The 18222-nt window shown below is 39.1% G+C and overlaps 3 protein-coding genes and 2 non-coding genes across 6 annotated transcripts; 4 read left to right on the top strand and 1 right to left on the bottom strand.

Moving 5' to 3' along the window:
• Positions 1-8342: 8342 nt before the first annotated feature.
• LOC116929494 (40S ribosomal protein S19) lies at positions 8343-9293 on the bottom strand. Of its 2 annotated transcripts, none has more exons than XM_032936775.2 (4): positions 9210-9293; positions 8901-8971; positions 8669-8838; positions 8343-8606 (listed from the first exon to the last, which is right to left on the bottom strand). In XM_032936775.2, the coding sequence occupies exons 2-4, from the start codon at positions 8969-8971 to the stop codon at positions 8416-8418; spliced, it is 432 nt and encodes a 143-aa protein (XP_032792666.1). In that variant the 5' UTR covers positions 9210-9293; the 3' UTR covers positions 8343-8415. The 2 variants fall into 2 exon arrangements, with proteins under 2 accessions (XP_032792666.1, XP_032792667.1); XM_032936776.2 differs by having other exon boundaries at positions 9171-9218.
• A 191-nt stretch (positions 9294-9484) lies between these two features.
• On the top strand, positions 9485-13289 carry LOC116929425 (integrator complex subunit 7). The gene is made up of 9 exons (XM_032936654.2): positions 9485-9699; positions 9785-9914; positions 9976-10099; positions 10172-10814; positions 10882-11476; positions 11533-12268; positions 12340-12438; positions 12503-12694; positions 12757-13289. Exons 1-9 carry the CDS (start codon positions 9606-9608, stop codon positions 13027-13029), a joined length of 2886 nt encoding a protein of 961 aa, XP_032792545.2. The 5' UTR covers positions 9485-9605; the 3' UTR covers positions 13030-13289.
• A 52-nt stretch (positions 13290-13341) lies between these two features.
• Positions 13342-13458, top strand: Trnal-caa. The gene is made up of 2 exons: positions 13342-13379; positions 13413-13458. It is a non-coding gene; the product is annotated as a tRNA-Leu (tRNA).
• Positions 13459-13599: 141 nt separating this feature from the next.
• Positions 13600-13716, top strand: Trnal-caa. The gene is made up of 2 exons: positions 13600-13637; positions 13671-13716. It is a non-coding gene; the product is annotated as a tRNA-Leu (tRNA).
• Positions 13717-15439: 1723 nt separating this feature from the next.
• On the top strand, positions 15440-18205 carry LOC116929432 (maltase A1). Its single transcript, XM_032936671.2, has 8 exons — positions 15440-15572; positions 15675-16179; positions 16251-16436; positions 16495-16640; positions 16704-17065; positions 17125-17772; positions 17835-17984; positions 18048-18205. Exons 2-8 carry the CDS (start codon positions 15708-15710, stop codon positions 18121-18123), a joined length of 2040 nt encoding a protein of 679 aa, XP_032792562.2. The 5' UTR covers positions 15440-15572; positions 15675-15707; the 3' UTR covers positions 18124-18205.
• The last annotated feature ends 17 nt before the right edge of the window (positions 18206-18222 follow it).

Below are 18222 nucleotides of genomic sequence, written 5' to 3'. Positions count from 1 at the left end.
GCAGCACTGAACCGCTCCTTTGATGATAATATGCAAATCAGCTGATTTCATTCTCTCCCTTTGTTTTCCAATGTTTTGCTAAACAGAAAATTCAAAAAAAAGGGGGAAGGGGGACATTACGATGTAATCTTTCGTCGTCTCATTCAAGGACCGAGTTGCTTTATTTAGATGACTATATAGCTGACGCAATTATATGCAAATCATTGCCAAAATATTTCCTGTATACATCCACGACGGCCGCATTCGTTTGGCATTGGATTCGTTCACTCTGCCCATTTGATTCGTGATGTTTCCCCCAAAAAAAAACGGAGTAGCTAATAGGTTTCCTAAATTGGGGAGCAAACAACAGCCGGCTGTGTGAAGGAGGATGACAGCAGGATTTCAACCATAAAACGCGACCTCGATGTATGACACACGTCCATCATCCCCCTCTTAATATAAACCCACAAATTTCCAAACATATTTTCTCATTTTGGATTTATCTTTTTTTCATAATCAGCACGACGACCTTCTTCTTTTTTCTTTTTTTTTTGAATTATAATATAATATAGGTACATATATATCTGATGAAGCTGTCACTTTGTTCAAATCAATCAGCAAATCGGCAGCCCTTAATAACTGACGCGTGCTGCCCTCCCCCTTTTGCCGACCGCGCCCTTTTTATTACATTCAAAGTTCTCCCCCCCTCCTTTTTTCTGCATTATTATTCTGCACAACTGTTGAGATTATTTTTTTTTCAATATTTCCAATTGATTTCCGACCACCTTTTTTTTTATTATGTGTATTAAATACATTTTTCTGTTTCATTTAACGCGCACGCATGTTAATTATTTATGTATAGATTGAGGTCCAGTATTATATAGAACATCTGCGGTACATCATTTCATTTCATATATATTATACCTAACCATGTAACCTTTTTTCATCGAATGTTATCGGCTTTAAATATTAATAGGGAAACAGTTAGAAATTAGAGCGACACAAAGGCCCTGACGATACATATATACGCAGTGCTTTTATATCTATCTACGTTAGTTGTTTCAAATGGTCCACTAACTAGTCACATCCGCTGCGGCCACAGACAAATGCCGATCGGACAATTTTTAACCTTTAAATTTTTCAGTTGATGTGTCTTTATATAATAAATAATCAACGTCTTTTATTTTAAAACCATTTTAAAGGCCTAATCTTTAATTTTTTTTCATTCTTTTGGAATTTTACCTGTATATATTATATATCTATGTAGCCTAGTCTAATATGTATAATAGCGGTCTATTAAAAATGATGTTCAGTTACATGCACACACCAGGTGCTAATTAGTGGATGCATACACAACCCCTCTACCGGTTTTTTCCCCCCCTTCCACCTCCACTGTCCCCCTATAGCCTTCGTTATATAGTCTATACACACACATAGCATCGTGTGTAATACCTTCCCTGTGATTTACTAAATGAATCTAAAAACTGATATTACACGCTCTTGTAATCTAAACTAATCATACATTTATTATACACGTGTATGTACATAGGTAAAAGTTAAAAAAAAACAAGCACTGATTATAGAGAGAGAGAGAGGGAGAGCTAGTTTCGGTTGGTGATGTGTGTACGTGTGTATAATAAAACCCCACTGGTCTATATAAAAGAGGGGGTGGGGAGAATTTCCGGTGGTGAACTCTGAACTTGACGCAACACCAATAATGATCCTATACACCATCAAACGTGAAATAAATGAGAGAAAGAAAAAGATCCCATGACACTCCCCCCCCCCCTCATTCATTTCTATTTAAATATTTATTTAAAAAAAAAAAAAGTTTCTTTTTTTTTTATTATTTTAAATGTTTTTTTTTTACGATTGTCGACTGTTTTTTATGCGAGATTTATATAGCGCCACCTATAGTATGTAATATTCATTATTTCTTTTCTTTCAGAATAAATATAACGTGTGAAAATGCTCGTCTACAAACACACGAAGCCAATTCATTCTAACGATGGCGCAATCAGAAAATAGAAAGAATTAAAAAAAAAATACTGTATCCCATTAAAGTGTTGAGAAATATGGCGTGGAAAGAAGAAAGAAAAGAAAAAGATCTATGCACTCAAACAGGAAACAAACGGCCTGTTGTTTTAATGGCTCCGCTCCGTCTGTTATTATTGTTACGATATACTGTGTACACTATTTATATCTGTGTAGATATATAGGATGAAATATTTTAATAAACATAACGGTCTTCGTGTCGTTCTGGCTGCAAAAGCAACACACATATAATTGCCGTATATATAATACGTATATACACAAAGAATAATGGTGTATAGATATATAGTTTAGTGTTTTTGTTGTGTGCATGCTCCCGCTGTAATATAAAAATCCAATTTACTTCGAGAGACCGTGCTCGTTGACTTGTTAAACATCGTTCCAAACACAAAAAAAGAGGCCATTATCATTAAACAGAAAAAAGCGTTGAGTTCTTCTTTATTAAACACTAGCAACAACAAAATGAGCAAAAAAACTTATTTCGAAAAATGAATCCGTTCAGGTGGAAATCAGAATGGGGAGCTATATACAATAAAAGAAAAATGGAAAGTAAACAATGAAAATGATGGTGTGTGTGATGATGATGAACAAGACAATTTTTGTTTTTTTTGAAATACAAACAAAAACATTTGATCAGCAACCGCCAAATCCTATTTAATATATGAATATATATTTAAAATAAAAGGATGGCACGCGTGTTATTCAACAAAAACGTCCGTCTTTCATTTAATTCTTTCCTTTCTCGCGTTGAAGATTGGCTTTGTATGTTGGCAGGAGCTACTGTTCTTCTATTATAGTAGACTATACACACACATTCATGTATACACGAACACAAATAAAATAAGAATAGCTACATATATCTAAGATGATGGACGTCGGCATCAGCTGCGCATTCAACCCCGACCCCTACAACACATCACAAAAGAATATATACTATATAGAAAGAAAGAAAAGGTATAGACTATATAAACAAGGGATTATCCGGCGCGCTTCCCATTCAAAAAAAAAAATGCCACTCATCTCTTTTGAAACTATAAGAAAAACAGCCTTTTTTTTTATGTTTCCCCCTATTATATTAGCGCCTATATTTATATATATAAATATCTATACAGACAACCACACATTGGCCGTCTGTTATTCTTTCTATCTATATTATCTGTATAGAAAGAAAAAAAACGTATTAGTAGCATTAAAGGATTTCTTTTATAACGCTCCCGCGGCTTTCGGTTTGAACAAAATTCGTTTGTTTTGTTTCTGTTTGTTTTTCATGGTCTGGTTTTAGCCTCTTACTTTTGAGTTAGAGACTCCATTTTTTCTCTTTTATATTGTTGGTGACAAGCTTTATCCAGTTGGGCTTGCTGACGATGTTTTGACGTGTTTGCTAATGTATATAAATATATAACAGGTATATAGTAGACCCTTTTTCTAATAAACTATATACCCTATATAATTAACTGACCTAAAGTATTTAAATAAAAAGACAACTGATCTTTTGTTTGTTTTCTTTGCAATTGGTTAGACTATATTAGATTAGAAATGGTGTCTACTCAAGTGGGTAAATAGAAGATGAAAGCGAATGAACGGCGTTTGTCTTTTCTGCATTTGATGTTAAAAACAACAGGGAACGCGAACGAGTGAAGCCCTAATAACAAACAAAAAAAGGTAGTCTATAACGACTCATATTTAAATACATTTAGTTTTTTTAATGGTTTCTTATGTATATTTTCAATTTAAAAAAAAGGCGACGCTTTTAACCGAAAATAAAAATTTCAAAAATCCAAACAAAAGACAAACAAAATTGGGGTTAATGAATTGAAAATCTTTTCTTTTGTTTTGTCGTTGGCTTTGTTTTAATAATTCTATTGGCTGTATACAACAGACACATATACAACACAATAGCGCAAAAGAAAAAGGCCATTAAGCCAACAGAGAAACAAAAGCGCGTACCGATAACTGTGGAATAAAAAAAAAAACAGGAGCTTCTTCCTCTAATACTATTAAAATGTAAAGCAATAAAATAGCCCATATAAGTATATATATAAATCGGCCTTCTCTCTCTCCTTTTTCTAAAACTCTCTCTCCCATTTGATTTCTCACATAAATATATAGGTGATCCGTATTTCTCTCGATCTCATCGACAAGTTTCAAATTTCCCACCTCTAATGTTGAAACAATAGATTTTTATTTGGACTCATTAAATACTCGTATATATAAAAAAAAAATAAAAAAATAAAAAAACAAAGGCACTTAAACATCGACGGTATGAACTAATTGAATAGGCCAAATTCTTATCCGCTTTCATTTTTTTTTGCTGTTTTACACGAATCAACGAAACAATCGAAATGGATGTGAATATCTATAATAATATCGACAAAAAAAGACAATGCCTCATCAAAAACAATTGTGATGGTGTGAAGCTCTTTTGGCTTTGGAATTCTTCATTGTCGCTGATTGATGGTCACATATTATAAGCGCCGTCCGATCTTTACGTCTATCGTCTAATAGATTATTGAGCATTTTTTCTCTGTGTTATTGAACGACGGCGATGCTAATCGTTCCCATTTTTGAAGGCGGGCGCGGTTTAGATATTCAAAAAAAAGAAAAGAAAAAGAAAAAGGGAAACACGCGCCTCCCATCGAAACCGGACAACAACAAAGTGACGACGACTTTGAAACCTTTCCATCTTTATATTTGGCCGCCTTCAGAAAATGTTGAGATAGTTCAATGTGTTTCTATTGTGTCCACAAGACATAACGCATAAAGGACATTATTTACCTTTTATCATCATCAACAACAACAACACAAAACAAAACGAAAACGAAAAATAAAAAAAAGAAGAGAGAACAGGCGCCGCCATATTCCACTGCGTGTCTATATAATACACAAATACGTTGTGTTCTCTGTTTGTGTCTGTAAATATTTCCAGTTGAAGGGAGACACGCATTTCATCGCGGGACAAATCACCTTTCAACGCGGTTATCTCTTAAATTTTTTTTGAAAATAAAACACGGCATGCCCTTTTCCCTTCAATCCGACATATCCACACACATTTCACATCTACACGAGAGAGAAATGTGTATAACACAACATATGGCTTATAGATTGTTTCTCAATATAGATGTCGCGCCCTGATTTCCTCCCACCTATGCACACACGATCCTCATCTCTTTCATGGACTCTCTCTCTCTCTGCTCTCTCTCTCTATTTCGGAGAAGAAAATAAGAGATGTCGATCTATGGCGCCAATGAACAAAAAGATGATGAATCAAAAAAATCTAAAACTGGCGGTGCTGCTGCGATAGAACATGGCATTTCGGGTCGTCACACAGCACACAGACACACAGAGAGAAATATATGGAAAAAGATTTACTCGTTGATGGCCATCTTTTCGAATATAAATACCCTTCGATATTTTGTGTATAGCTTAGCGCGTGTCTCCTTTCTTTTTAGAGGGGGGGGGGAGGCTAAAGGACCAACATCGTGGCACGCATTTTAAACATTAAGAACAGTCTATACGTATAGATCTATTATAACCGGTCGAGAAACAAATGGAAACTTAAAAACAAAGAAAAATCCATCTATAGGTCTTTGATTTTTGGGTTTTTGAGAACAAATAAATATGTTTATCCATATTGACAACAGCGCGTATATAAACATATGGGGGAGGGGAGCGGAGGGGATAAGTGAGTTATCTTTTTTTCTGATGAACGATGTCTGCGGCCCGCGCCGCCGCGTGAATTTCAGCTCTAAATCATTTGATCGATAAAGGGAATCCATCATTTTGATTTCCTTATTCTCTTTCTCCGAACGCGACATCGACCATCAAATAGATGCATTCTGTGTATGGTATTTTTGTATTGATTTCTTTGATTTCTTTCTCAATTGTTTTAAATAAATGATAAATAATAAATAATAAGATTTGCTGTTTGAAATGATTTGAATACGGGTGTGGATTAAAAACAAATTTCACGCGCTGCTTTGTGGCGTTGTTTTAATGAAAGAGAATCAAGTAGACCTATAGACCTAATCGAAGGCAAAAGGGACCAACACAGTCACGCTATATATATACAGACACAGAGTCGATGAGTAAAGAGAAACAAAAGAAGGGAGAGAAACAAGAAATCACTTTCAAAAAAAAAACAAAAACAAAAAAAGAAAAAAGAAAACAAAAAAGAAGAAGAAGAAGACACGAAAAAGCTTTTTACACCTGAACGGGCTTTTCGAGTGTATACGCTAAGACGTGGTGTGAGGGGGGGATAGAAACACAAACAAAAAACAAAAAAACAAGTCTCATTAGTCACCTTTTTGGCCAAACAAAATTCACTGGTCTAAAAAAATAAAAAAAATGCCCAAAATGCTTCTAATTTTGTGCTAGAGCTTCACACAGCCGGTCAATTCGCCCCGCTTCAACGAATCACTAAAAAGCTTTTGATTTTGTTTATATTTGTTTTTTTTTTTTTTTGCCATTTTCCCCCCCCCTCCTTCAAGCTCATTTCCTATAGAAAAATAAGCTCCTTTTTTTTTTTTTTGAGGAAGAGCTTATAAGCAAATCAAGAAATAACACCCAAGAATTTGGACACGTCAAAACAACTCGTCCCAAAAAGACAACAAAAAAATAAAAATAAAAATACAAAAAAAAATTAAATTTATGTAAAAGAAAAGCGAAATCGATGGTCTATCGTGCATCAGCAAGATGAATAATCAGACACCATAATTCTTTCACATTTTTTCAATATTTACAGTATATTATTATGATTATTATTTTTAACATAATAAAGACCCCCAAAAAAAAAAAAACGATATAATAAAATACGAGAAAAAAAATGTGCATCAGCTCAACGATGAATGAATTCAATGAAAAATCCACACAAAAACGTTTTCATTTTTTCTGGGCTCGAAACAAGACGTTTTGCGGTGGGAGGCGCGGTGTCTGTCCCGCGGTTCCGGGGCGCACAGTTCCGGAACGGAAACAAGTCAGAGAATAAGCAAATGGCATAGACACAGCGCACAACCACGACACTATACAGAAAGAAAAAAAAAGAAAGCATTGGTGTATGACCTGGCAGTTTGCCGGCCACATAACAATATATCTCACTCGCAAGTCGCTTCCCGGACCCTTCAACTCGACATCATCAATCCATCGAGGGGGTCTTTTTTTGAAGAAGAAGAAGGGGGGGAGACCTTTGGCGAGAGCTCGTTAACGAGGCGTGACGCAACTTACAAGAACTGCAGGGAGACTAACAAATAAAACATTTTCAGAAGAAGGAAAAAATAAAACGTGTTCCACAAACTTCCGTCCTGTCGCCCTTAAATCCATTTATTATTCTCCTTTGTATCCGCTTTTCTTTCTTCCCTCCCACCAAATAATCTTTTGAGTTATAGTGTCAAAAGAATAAACGGGTGTTGAAAAATCAATACGAGATTCATTTCGGAATTTTAGGTGAGAGAAGAGATTTTAAATGTTAAAAATCAAATCAACCATTTTCTTGTGGCGTCAAGTTTTGCACACCGCAGACATCGTGTCTGGAATGAGAGAAGACTTCTCTGCATGTTCTTACCTTTTTCGTCGATTATCTTTTTCGTTTCTTTTTCTTTAGTCGTCTTCTTTATCGACCCTCTGAGCAGAGAAAGAGCAAAGACAAAAAAGGAAAAAAAAAGGGGCCCGATGACAATCTCGACACTCTTCTTAGGTTTCCTATGGGCTTTATAGCGCGTGTCTCCGGAACGCAGACTCTTACCACCGAAAAACAAAACAAATGCAGTGTCTGATTTTTTTAAAACTTTTGTTCTTTTTCAAAAGAAAAAAAAAACGAGTGCGAGAAATAGAAAAAAACAAAACAAAACAGAATAAGGAAAGAGAATTTGGATGAGACAAATCGTCTTGTCTCATTCGCAGGTTTGGTTCTTTTTGGTATTTTGTTTCTTTTCAAGTCGCTAGAGCTTTCAGAGACCCCTTCTTTCCAACCGACAGACGACCAATTTAGGATCGTGCGGCAACTCATTAATATCAAACTCACACGCGAAGGCAGCGAGAAAACCGAGGCGGCTTGAAAATCATGTTTCTTTTCCGCCACAAACACATCCAGTTTCCTAAAGCCAACCTGTGTGCACTTAAGAAAAAGGCTAAGATTATTATCGGGACAAGACTAGTGACCGGTTCCCCGTCTATTCCCATTCATTACGGAATCACATTCGCCGATTTCTTTCGTTCGTCTCCTTTCAGACCACATCTGGCGATAAAATACGGAAGTCATGCCTCTCATTTTCTACACTCGCGCCATCTATCCGCAGAGTAAGGATTTAGAATGCCGGTTTAAGTGCCTCACCCGTTTATTCAAGGGACACAGCGCAGATGGTATGACACGATTGGATCTTATTTCACATTTCACGCCTTAGCCGACTTGATTTGAGAAGCAATTCGGTCCAAATCACGGAATCCTTGCGAAGTAAGACGGCGACCACCGTTGGCGTCCTTCTCGACCAACTTGATGGCTTCAAGGGCCTGCAACACTTTACGGGCGACCGAGCCGGAGCTGCCGCAGAAATGGGAAGGCCTCACACCATTGTTTTTGTGTCCTACAATAGCGCAATGACATTAATAATCCTGATGCAATTCAGGACTACCTTTGATTCAATACCTCCGTAGATCCTCTTGACGGTCTTGACTCCAATGGGGGATCTGATGTAGATGTGCCGGGCCAGAGATGCCATGCGAATCAGGAACCAATCTTCATCGAACGGCGCCAACTCCTTGAAGACGGCTGTCTTTACAAGATCAGCCCATTCTGGGACCTTTACTTTGCCAGACCTGGTGGGAAATGTCAACAGTTAATACAATGAAACCAATGTCATTATTTAACAATTTCTCACTTTTTGAAGAAGGCAGCCAAGGCCCTGACAAACTTGTGTTGATCGACGTCTTTAACAGAGACCGACTTCATCTGAAAACAACAATAAAGAAAAATCGGTTAATGTCGCGACCAACAGCATGTAACATCTCACATGGACAATCACATGGTAGGGTGATGTTGCTAATAAATAGCAGAAATAGAAATAAAAAATGCCAGAGAATGTACAACTTTAATAAATTATAATAATAATGAGATCAATAGCCTATTAACTACAATTAGCTAGTCGTACTTTACATAAAAATTCTTGTTAAAACTACGGAAACTTCACCTTCGATGATGGCTGAATAAAAATGGAGGACCTCGAGTACTCGTCGAACTGCCAACTGGCGGAGAAATCTCAGTTGTATCAATCCCTAAACACAAAATAATCCGCTGCGAATTCCGCAATGTTTTTTTTACAGTTTGTTAGTTTATTGAATATTGAAAGTAAAGGGTAGCGAATAGATGGGAGAAAATATATGAAAGAATTAAACTTCAACTGAATGGCTTTTTATGTTTTAAAATTAAACTTCAAAGTAGAATGATACCTAAACATAGATGGCTGAGTTCCTGTTTAGGACTTCACCGCGTTTGAAGTGGAAGACTATTAAGGAATGACAACAAACCGGGCTTTAAAAAAATATTTGCATGAACTTTTCCAAAATTTATTATCAGAGTAAAAAGAATGGTTTCGGTTGGGCTGCGAACTGCGTTTAACGAGCATTTATTCGGAGAACCCGAACAGGATGCCAATACAGCTCTAACAGAATTAGACAAGGGTAATAATCATATTTCGAAAAACCATCAGCCTCTTCTAATTTCACCCTGTACATGTAAAAACTCTTCGTGTATTATATTTTAAAGGGTTACGTTCGGTGAAAATCGGTGAACAATGCGAGGCGATTGTCCGTTTCCCTAGACTCTTTGAAAAGTATCCATTTCCTATCCTCATAAATTCAGCTCTGCTCAAGCTTGCGGAAGTCTTCAGGACAGGGTATTCCATCTTAAGAATCAAATTAAACCAATTTATAACAACTATTACATTTTAAATTTAGAACCAACTTCCCAAGGCTGTGTGTCCTCAGAGTCTGTCAGCAAAGTGAAAAACACCTAGACAAGATCCTTAACGTAGATGAGTTTGTCAAACGGATATTCACAGTTATTCATTCAAATGATCCAGTAATTACCAACTTTCTAGTTTCTTATACAGATCCTGAGCTGTCATTTTTTTTAAAATTTTTATTCTAATAGATTGCTAGATCATTGGCATTAAGGACTCTAGGCAGCATGGCAATCATCATCTCTGATCGCAAATCTGTACATCACAGCATTCGCGACAGTCTAGACTCGCATGATGCCGTTGAACTAGAAGCAGCAATTTACGCTGCTTCCAAATTTGCCGCTCAGTCTCGAACTTTTTCCGTCAACATGTGCAGCAAGATTGCAGAAATGATTCAGGGCATGGCCACTCCTGTTAACATCAAACTAAAACTGATCCCCATCTTACAGTATATGCACCATGATGCCCATACAGCTGCCATGGTTCGCCGTCTATGCGCCCAGCTTTTGCCCAGCTATCCTGCTCAGAATTTTGTGTGCGTCACACTGCACACGCTGACCCTGCTGGCTAGTGAAACTCTAGTTGAGATACCTCAACAATTACTTTTACTCCTCGAATACCTATGCGATTCAAGGAGAGGCGTCCAGGCCCAAGTTTTATCTGATTTGAAAATCCTGGCTGTTAAAGGTGCTCATTTGTGGACTACTTCGAACGTGGATGGCCTCATCGACTTATTGCTTGATCAGCCTCACTTGGAATTGCAGAGACGAGCGCTAGATGTTCTTGTCACGCTGGCTATGGCTGAGGCTGCCAATTGTTTTACTCTTAAAGCTGGTAATTTTGCATCACCAGTAACTCGCGTTATAGCTCTTGATGGTGTATTATATCCTACTCTATTTAGATACAAAGTTACACTTGATTTGGAACCAGTGTTGCTACAGTTGCGATCGATCTGTTGCAGCCAAAGCAGTTCAACTCCTTGTGCAACTAGTAATCATTTCGAGCAAGCAAGGTGTGTCCACCTCTTCAGTTCCTGATCTCAGTCAAGACGCGGCCTTATCTGTTGAGTCGCTCATGTTGGGTCTTTGCTTAGCCGAAAAGACCGAAGAGAGGGAACTTAAAATTGTCTTGGCATCGGCCGTCCAACTGAGCCGTGTGGCCGGAGCAGAAGTCAGCGCGGCCATGGTGGATTGCTTGACTCGTCTTTTGCTTCTATCTTCTGGTCCCACACTGGTCCTTCTCTGCCAAGCTTTGGCTGCCATAGGAGATACCCAACCCTCCGCTATCATTCCAGCTTTAGTTGACATCATGTCGATGCTAAAAAAACTGACCGTTCAAAGCAATCAAGAAGTATTGGCTATCCCTCTACTGTGCGTCCTGATGTTCCAAACGCACGCCTCGCATTGTTGGTCTCAGCAGGCCAATGAAGTAGTCAATGAAGCCATTTTTAGGGTAGATTTGTGGGTGGCTTTCCGTATCGCCCGCTCCGCCACGAGGTAAGACATAACTTCTAAATGCAACCATGCACGTGTTTAAAAGCAATTTGGATTAGGTACGGGCATCATGCGATTGCATACAAAATATTTGACCGCCTGCTGGGCCATATTTCGACGGAACATCTCTATTTTTGGATTCAGGGATTACGTGATTTTACCCTGGCGGAATCTCACCTATCCGGACCAGATGCTAGGTCAACTGTTTCTCTCATGGAACGATTAGTGCTGGCAGCCAAACTTTACTTGCAGGGTTTGTCTTCTTTGAAAGCGGCCACTAGCCCAACACGCGTCCTTCAGTTCCAAGCCGAATTCGGACGACTACGTGTTGAATTTCTTTCGGCATGCTCTCAACTTGTTCAGGCTTGTCGAACGCTCCAGACGGCCCCGCCGCCTGCTATCGCCCATGCCGTAGCGGCTGCCACCCGCGACGAATTACAACGATGCGGGAGAATTACTCATCAGTTGAGAAAGTCAGTGGTAGCACTCCGCCAGGTGGCTGAAGCGTTATCCAAACTTGGACAAAGCGCCTTCGATGCTGATCCGGAGAGTCTCACCAACTTGCAATTACAGAAACAAATGGCACTGATTTTGGCACAGACGGTCGAATCAACCTGTCTCAGAGCATCACAGCAGGGCGTCATGACCGCCGAAGACGATTTACCTATGATCAACAAGACTGTGCAGACAGAACACATTGCTGTACGTAGTATGGCTCTCAAATGCGTGGAATCGGTTGATCTTGTACGACGTTTCCGTGACGGGAATCCGGACCTAAAACTTATTAACCATTTGGTGAGTTATTTATAGTCTTTTAGGGCCCAAAGAATTTATTCAAATTGACGTGCTGATTCAAAATCTTTTAGAACGTCGGTTGCATCATGGATTGCTTGAAGCTGTTGGTGGAAACGCCTCTGTGTTTCCCACGATTCATGTTTCAGACACTTCAGACCACCTCAATCAAGGTTAGAATGAATTTGACCTGTGTAATGACAATAGTAACCATGATTCTATAAACAATAACTGCAGTTGGCAGTGAGTCCACAGCCGAGAGTGGCAGGTGAAGCGATTACTACTACCATGGGCTCTCAACTGGCTGTTAAGGTGGAAGGAATCGTTCAAGTGACGTCAAGTCAGCGATCATCTGGACGAAGAGTACGGGCCGTTCAAGTGACCATTCAGTCCAATCCTACCAATCCGGCTGTTGGCCCGGACGGCAAGGTAAAGACTTGTGATTTGGCTCCATTTCTAAAAATGATCCGTTATTATTTGATTGCTTTTAGCCGGTCGAGTCCAGTGTCAGTATGAACAAAACCGTTGAACCGCACAATGACTATTTCTCGGCTCAGTTTTTGCTGACGTTTGCCGCAGCCGGCCTACACCAGGTTTTTGTTGAAACGGCCCTGCTGGACACCTTCGATGCATTATGGAATGCTGGACCTAAAGCACAGTTGTCCGTTAAGATCTTTGAAGAATCAGGTTCATCGAGAACGACGTCAAGTAGCTCGTCTGCTGCTGCCCGGGTCTCTGTTTCAGCGACCTCTTCAAGGAGCTAACTTATACCAACTTCGTGTCGTTTTATTCTGAATAAATTGTTTCTTACCGAAAAAAAAAAAAAAAAAAAATCGTTTTGCCATTCCAGCAATATTTTCTCGTACATGCATGATTTGGCGGTTGTCGGTTTGCCTTAAATAATCAGTATAGGACATAGCGGTATGATAATTGAGATTTGGGGAAATCCATTGGCAAATGACAAATCATTTTTGAACTAGAAACGTAGCCATAAGTATCTGTACAATACATGTACTGAAAAATAGTGGAAAACCTTCCAAAGTTATTATGTTTTTACGATCTCCAACTCTTAATATGTCAGGATGGCCGAGCGGTCTAAGGCGCCAGACTCAAGCGTATAGCTTGCCGGCAACACCGGTGATAAGATTTCTGGTCTTCGATAGAAGGCGTGGGTTCAAATCCCACTTCTGACATTAAATTTTTGTTGTTTATTTCATGTTTTTTTTGTAATTTTTCAAGTCATACTTTTTTTAATGTATATTTACTTATCGTTTCCCGATTTAAGTTGGTACATATTCATATAATGTAATGTTGCAATGGCCGGTAATATACATGTCAGGATGGCCGAGCGGTCTAAGGCGCCAGACTCAAGCGAGCAGCTTGCCGGTGAAACCGGTGATAAGATTTCTGGTCTTCGATAGAAGGCGTGGGTTCAAATCCCACTTCTGACAGTAATGTTTTGTTATTTTATTTTTTGGTTTTTTTGCAATTTTTTCAAATCACAGCTTTTAAATTGCATTTTTGAGCGTATCGTGATTTTCGTTTAAACGCTAACATAATTCCTGTACTTAAATTTGATTTGTTATCACTATGTAAGTTCGCCATTCAGTGTTTCACGAACAGTTGAACCTGTTTCTATTCTTCCTCCCTTCCATTTGCGACCCAGCATTCCTGAAAACGCGTAAATGAGGTCGTATGCTCTTTGAAAAATTCTGAGCAAAAAGCAATCAACGAATGCTTAGAAATATTAATGGCAACAAAAGATCTACTCGCACAAACGGCAGAATAGAAAATAGAGCTGCCCCGAGTGAGGTTCGAACTCACGACCTCGAGATTATGAGACTCGCGCGCTGCCTACTGCGCTATCGAGGCTTGCAACGCACGTTAAACGTGCAATATTAAATACAAATAACCTTTGTACAAAACTTGACGGAAAACTCTCTACAGCAATTTGAATTATGAACACTTTACACGACGAATCTAAAAAAAATATATGTGGGGCCACCCTGTTCTCTGAAAGGAGAAAACTTTGGGAAATAATCCTGGTGGCCAGAATACAGATTCTACAGGTAGCGTGACAGCCGTATCATTACAGTGTGTAAGTTAATAATATAGCCAAGAATCTCATCGTAGGATTATGTAAAATGTGTGTTGTATCGAAAGCAGGCCTCTTACTCAAAGCAGTTTACTTTATCTCACCGTAACATAGCAATTTTAATATTTAAAAAAATGAGACAAATTTAATTTAAAAGAGAGTATAAAACAAAAAGATATCGGGAATTTATGGCTGGCAGTTTATAATGTTGTATTATCTCCATCATGTGGCACTTTAGTATCTCGTATATCTTCGTCCATAGGATTTTATTTCAAAGTTGACCGCCTTTCCAGGTCCACATGTTCGGACAGAACACTTCTAAAAATCAACTTCTTTTCGATTGTTTTGAACCAAAATTTTAAAAACCAAAATGACCCCCTAAGGTAATATCCATTCTTACACTATCGATCAGCCATATTGTTACAAGGTCATAGACAAAAATTCAGAGAAAACGTTTCTCCCAGTGAGTGGAGCAACGAGGGTTCTATGACTCTCAAATATGAGTGCCACACACTGTCGCAGAATACACAAATCGTGCGGGAGAAGCAAAACGGAGTTATAAAGCACATTTTTCGTTTCGTCATACATGCTTACAACATACCCGTTCCGTTAGCATTGGCGCTAGATGTACGGAAAGTGAAAACGTGCTCAGGAACTAAAGGCAATGGAATGCCAATATGAACGTATTTAACCAATTGGCTTACCGGCTTATTTTTAGTAGGAACTGGAAATTGGCTATAAAAAAATACTATACAACTGTGTGAGCAAAGTGCATTAAGTCTCAGTAGATTCTTTCGAAATTCGCCTTTTGAAAACAATAGACAAACAGGAAGTAAGCTCCGTGTAGCCATCCGTATGCTGTAGGCTACACATATCGTGTTTCTTGTGACAACCATAGATTATCGATTTCATGTATTCCTCCGCTTTAAAAATTTTCGTATTTTTCTGTCGTTTATTCCCGGTAAATAAAAGTAGGGGAAAATCTTACGTGAATGGGTAGTGTACAAACAGTTTTATTCCGTATTCAGGTAAGAAAAAAAGAGATAGCTACTTCAATCAACTTAATATTTTTAGGATCTATTTAGATCGCTGATAACTCAAAGACCCATAGGTTGTGAGCACTAAAATGCTGCCGATTTCACTGTGTTAGCTGGAAAGCAAGAATAGCAGACAAGAAGTTATATACGCCTCCAACAAAAATTTCGGTTGAAGGTAATACAACAGCCAGAATTTTATCTCCGTTTTTGCTTTCTACGTAATTCGTGTATCATTGTATATATATGTAATCACGATCTACCTTTTGTGAGTATTTAGTTTTTGTCTTCGAATCAACCAAACCCTTTGGGAATGATGAACGAAAACTACAATGGAGTAGAGCCCCAAAAGGGTCAAATTGCTCCCAAAGCTAGGACGGAATCTATTGAATCCCTAGGCTCGAAAAGCGAGTCTAGAGGCTCCTTGGCACAACAGACTGAGGAAAAAGCTGGAGATCTGGGGCAGGTCAAGTTTACCAAGAACACTGAAGATTCAGCTGTTGAAATTGGGGCTGTTGATGTGTCTTTTGCTGGCATGGGAAAGGAAGAATTGATGAAATATGCCAATGACCCATTCTGGATAAGAGTCCGATGGACCCTTTTTGCTTTATTCTGGATTTGCTGGGTTGCTATGTTGGTGATTGCTATTGTCATTGTTGTGCTTGCTCCCAAGTGCCCTGCTCCAGCTCCACTAGAATACTGGCAGAAAGGTGTGGTATATTCTGTCAATCCCAAATCCTTTCAAGACAGTGGGCTCAATCAAGATGGAAAAGGAGACCTGAGAGGTATCATTTCAATCAGAATTTTTTCCAATTTATTTAGTAATCACAAGCACCCTCTTACTCCAAAAATGCAGGAATTATTGGACGATTGAATCATTTTGTTCATTTGGGTGTTAATATGATCTCTATTTCTCCCATTTTTGCGACAAGAAATGATGATCCACCGTATGGTCACGAAATTGTGAATTTCCTTGAGATTAACCCAACATATGGTGACCTGCAAGACCTAAAAGACTTGACCACAGCTGCAAAACAGGAGGGTAAGAAATCCCTGATTTCTGAAATTTCGTTTTCGTAAATTGACAAAATATTTTTTAGGTTTGAAAATCATTTTGGATCTTGTGATCAATCATGCAAGTACCAAGCACCCTTGGTTCGTGCAGTCGGCTGCAGATGCCAGAGGTGACTGCGGCGATTGCTTCGTCTGGCACGATGGGAAGGATGGTGGACCACCCAATAATTGGGTAAACGCCATTTATTTTTAATTTATTTTAACGTATCTTGTAACATTTATTGTTCACTAACAGCTAAGCATTTTTGGGAACACATCATGGACGTATGATGCTGACAGAAAGCAGTATTATTATCACGTTTATGGACCAGATCAGCCTGATTTAAACCTACGCAGTGTGAAAGTGCAAAATGAACTGAAGAACATCACCAGGTTTTGGCTAGAACAAGGTGTGTCTGGTTTCCGACTCCTGTCCGTTCCCTATTTGTTTGAGGCGGCGAATATGACTGTGGATGAGCCACAGATTCCTGGAATCTCCCCCGGATCGTACGCGTCGCTTGACCATATTCATACAAAGAATCTTGATGAAACGTACAATTTTGTCAGCGATCTTCGCGCAGTCCTGCAAGAGTTCGAAGATAAAGACGGAGAACATCGGTAACCTTTATTATTGATGTTACCAAATAAAAACTGAGCACTAATGTATTTTGAAATAGGGTTTTGTTTGTTGAGGCGGAGGACACCGAAGGCGCAAGTGCCATGAAATACTACGGTGATGCCACCAAGCCGATTGCAGATTTACCAGTCAACTCAAAATTCATTAGGCAACAAGCTGGATTTACTGGACTTGGATTGAAAAAGGAGATCCTTTCATATTTGGAGCAAGTCAGTCAAGTTCATGGATGGCCAAACTGGGTGCTGGGTAACGGAGATACGGAACGCGTGGCATCTCGGTTGGGTTCCAAACTAATCGATGCAATGGCTATGGTGCAACTGCTCATTCCGGGTACACCATTTACCTATTATGGTGATGAAATTGGAATGGAAGACGTTCCTTCAGCAGGGGGAGTAATACTCAGTTGCCCTACTGGTAATAAACTGACCGCAGACTCCCATTGTAACCAAGCCCGCAGTCCCTACCAATGGGACTCGTCAAACACGGTTGGTTTCACTAATGCCAGCACGCCTTGGTATCCAGTCGGCAGCAATACTGATACCATCAATGCAAAGGATCAAATGGGTGTAACCAATAGCTACCTAAACATCTACCGTGAGCTGGTCAACTTGCGCAAACAGCCAGCCATTATGCACGGATCCATGAGCGTTCTAAACGTAACGACTGAAGATATCTTTGCTTTCACAAGGTAAGCTCTCAGAAGACTAGATCAAATCGAAGAGGTTGATCATGTATCTTTTTCTTACTCAGAATCCGAAAAGGAGCTCCCGGATACCTCGTCGTGCTTAACCTGGGCGAGAAAGAGGCATCTGTTGATTTTTCGACGGAACCTACCATCCCCACAGAGGCTCAGGCAGTCATCCGTTCTTCAACGGCAGTCAGCAATTCTACAACTAGAGGGTATGATTTACAGTAGCTCTTAGATTAGCTGAAATCTTAATGCAAATTTTTTGTTTTGTTCAGGAGTAAAGTCGACACCGCAAGTGTTCCGGTGGGAGTAAGCGAAGGTTTAGTGCTGTCCTTCGTTCCCAAATATTAAAAGACAAGCATGGTATACTAAATAACATCCCAGTCCGAACCAATTCGTAGTGGATATACAAAATAGATGGCAATGACGTAAACGAAGAAAGTCTTTTCT

Source organism: Daphnia magna, linkage group LG8 (genome assembly GCF_020631705.1).
Source record: "Daphnia magna isolate NIES linkage group LG8, ASM2063170v1.1, whole genome shotgun sequence".
NCBI classification, from domain to species: Eukaryota; Metazoa; Arthropoda; class Branchiopoda; order Diplostraca; family Daphniidae; genus Daphnia; species Daphnia magna.
The sequence above is the reverse complement of the archived record's forward strand: the minus strand, read 5'-3'. Positions and strand labels throughout refer to the sequence as shown.

Coding starts and splice junctions, on each gene's coding strand:
- LOC116929494 (XM_032936775.2), bottom strand. CDS start 8,971: ATGAAGTCGGTCTCTGTTAAAGACGTCGATCAACACAAGTTTGTCAGG. Junction 8,839..8,900: donor TTGGCTGCCTTCTTCAAAAA/GTGAGAAATTGT, acceptor ATTTCCCACCAG/GTCTGGCAAAGTAAAGGTCC. Junction 8,607..8,668: donor CGTCAAGAGGATCTACGGAG/GTATTGAATCAA, acceptor GCGCTATTGTAG/GACACAAAAACAATGGTGTG.
- LOC116929425 (XM_032936654.2), top strand. CDS start 9,606: ATGGTTTCGGTTGGGCTGCGAACTGCGTTTAACGAGCATTTATTCGGA. Junction 9,700..9,784: donor TCTAACAGAATTAGACAAGG/GTAATAATCATA, acceptor TATATTTTAAAG/GGTTACGTTCGGTGAAAATC. Junction 12,269..12,339: donor TAAAACTTATTAACCATTTG/GTGAGTTATTTA, acceptor AAAATCTTTTAG/AACGTCGGTTGCATCATGGA.
- LOC116929432 (XM_032936671.2), top strand. CDS start 15,708: ATGATGAACGAAAACTACAATGGAGTAGAGCCCCAAAAGGGTCAAATT. Junction 16,641..16,703: donor GTGGACCACCCAATAATTGG/GTAAACGCCATT, acceptor GTTCACTAACAG/CTAAGCATTTTTGGGAACAC. Junction 17,985..18,047: donor AGCAATTCTACAACTAGAGG/GTATGATTTACA, acceptor TGTTTTGTTCAG/GAGTAAAGTCGACACCGCAA.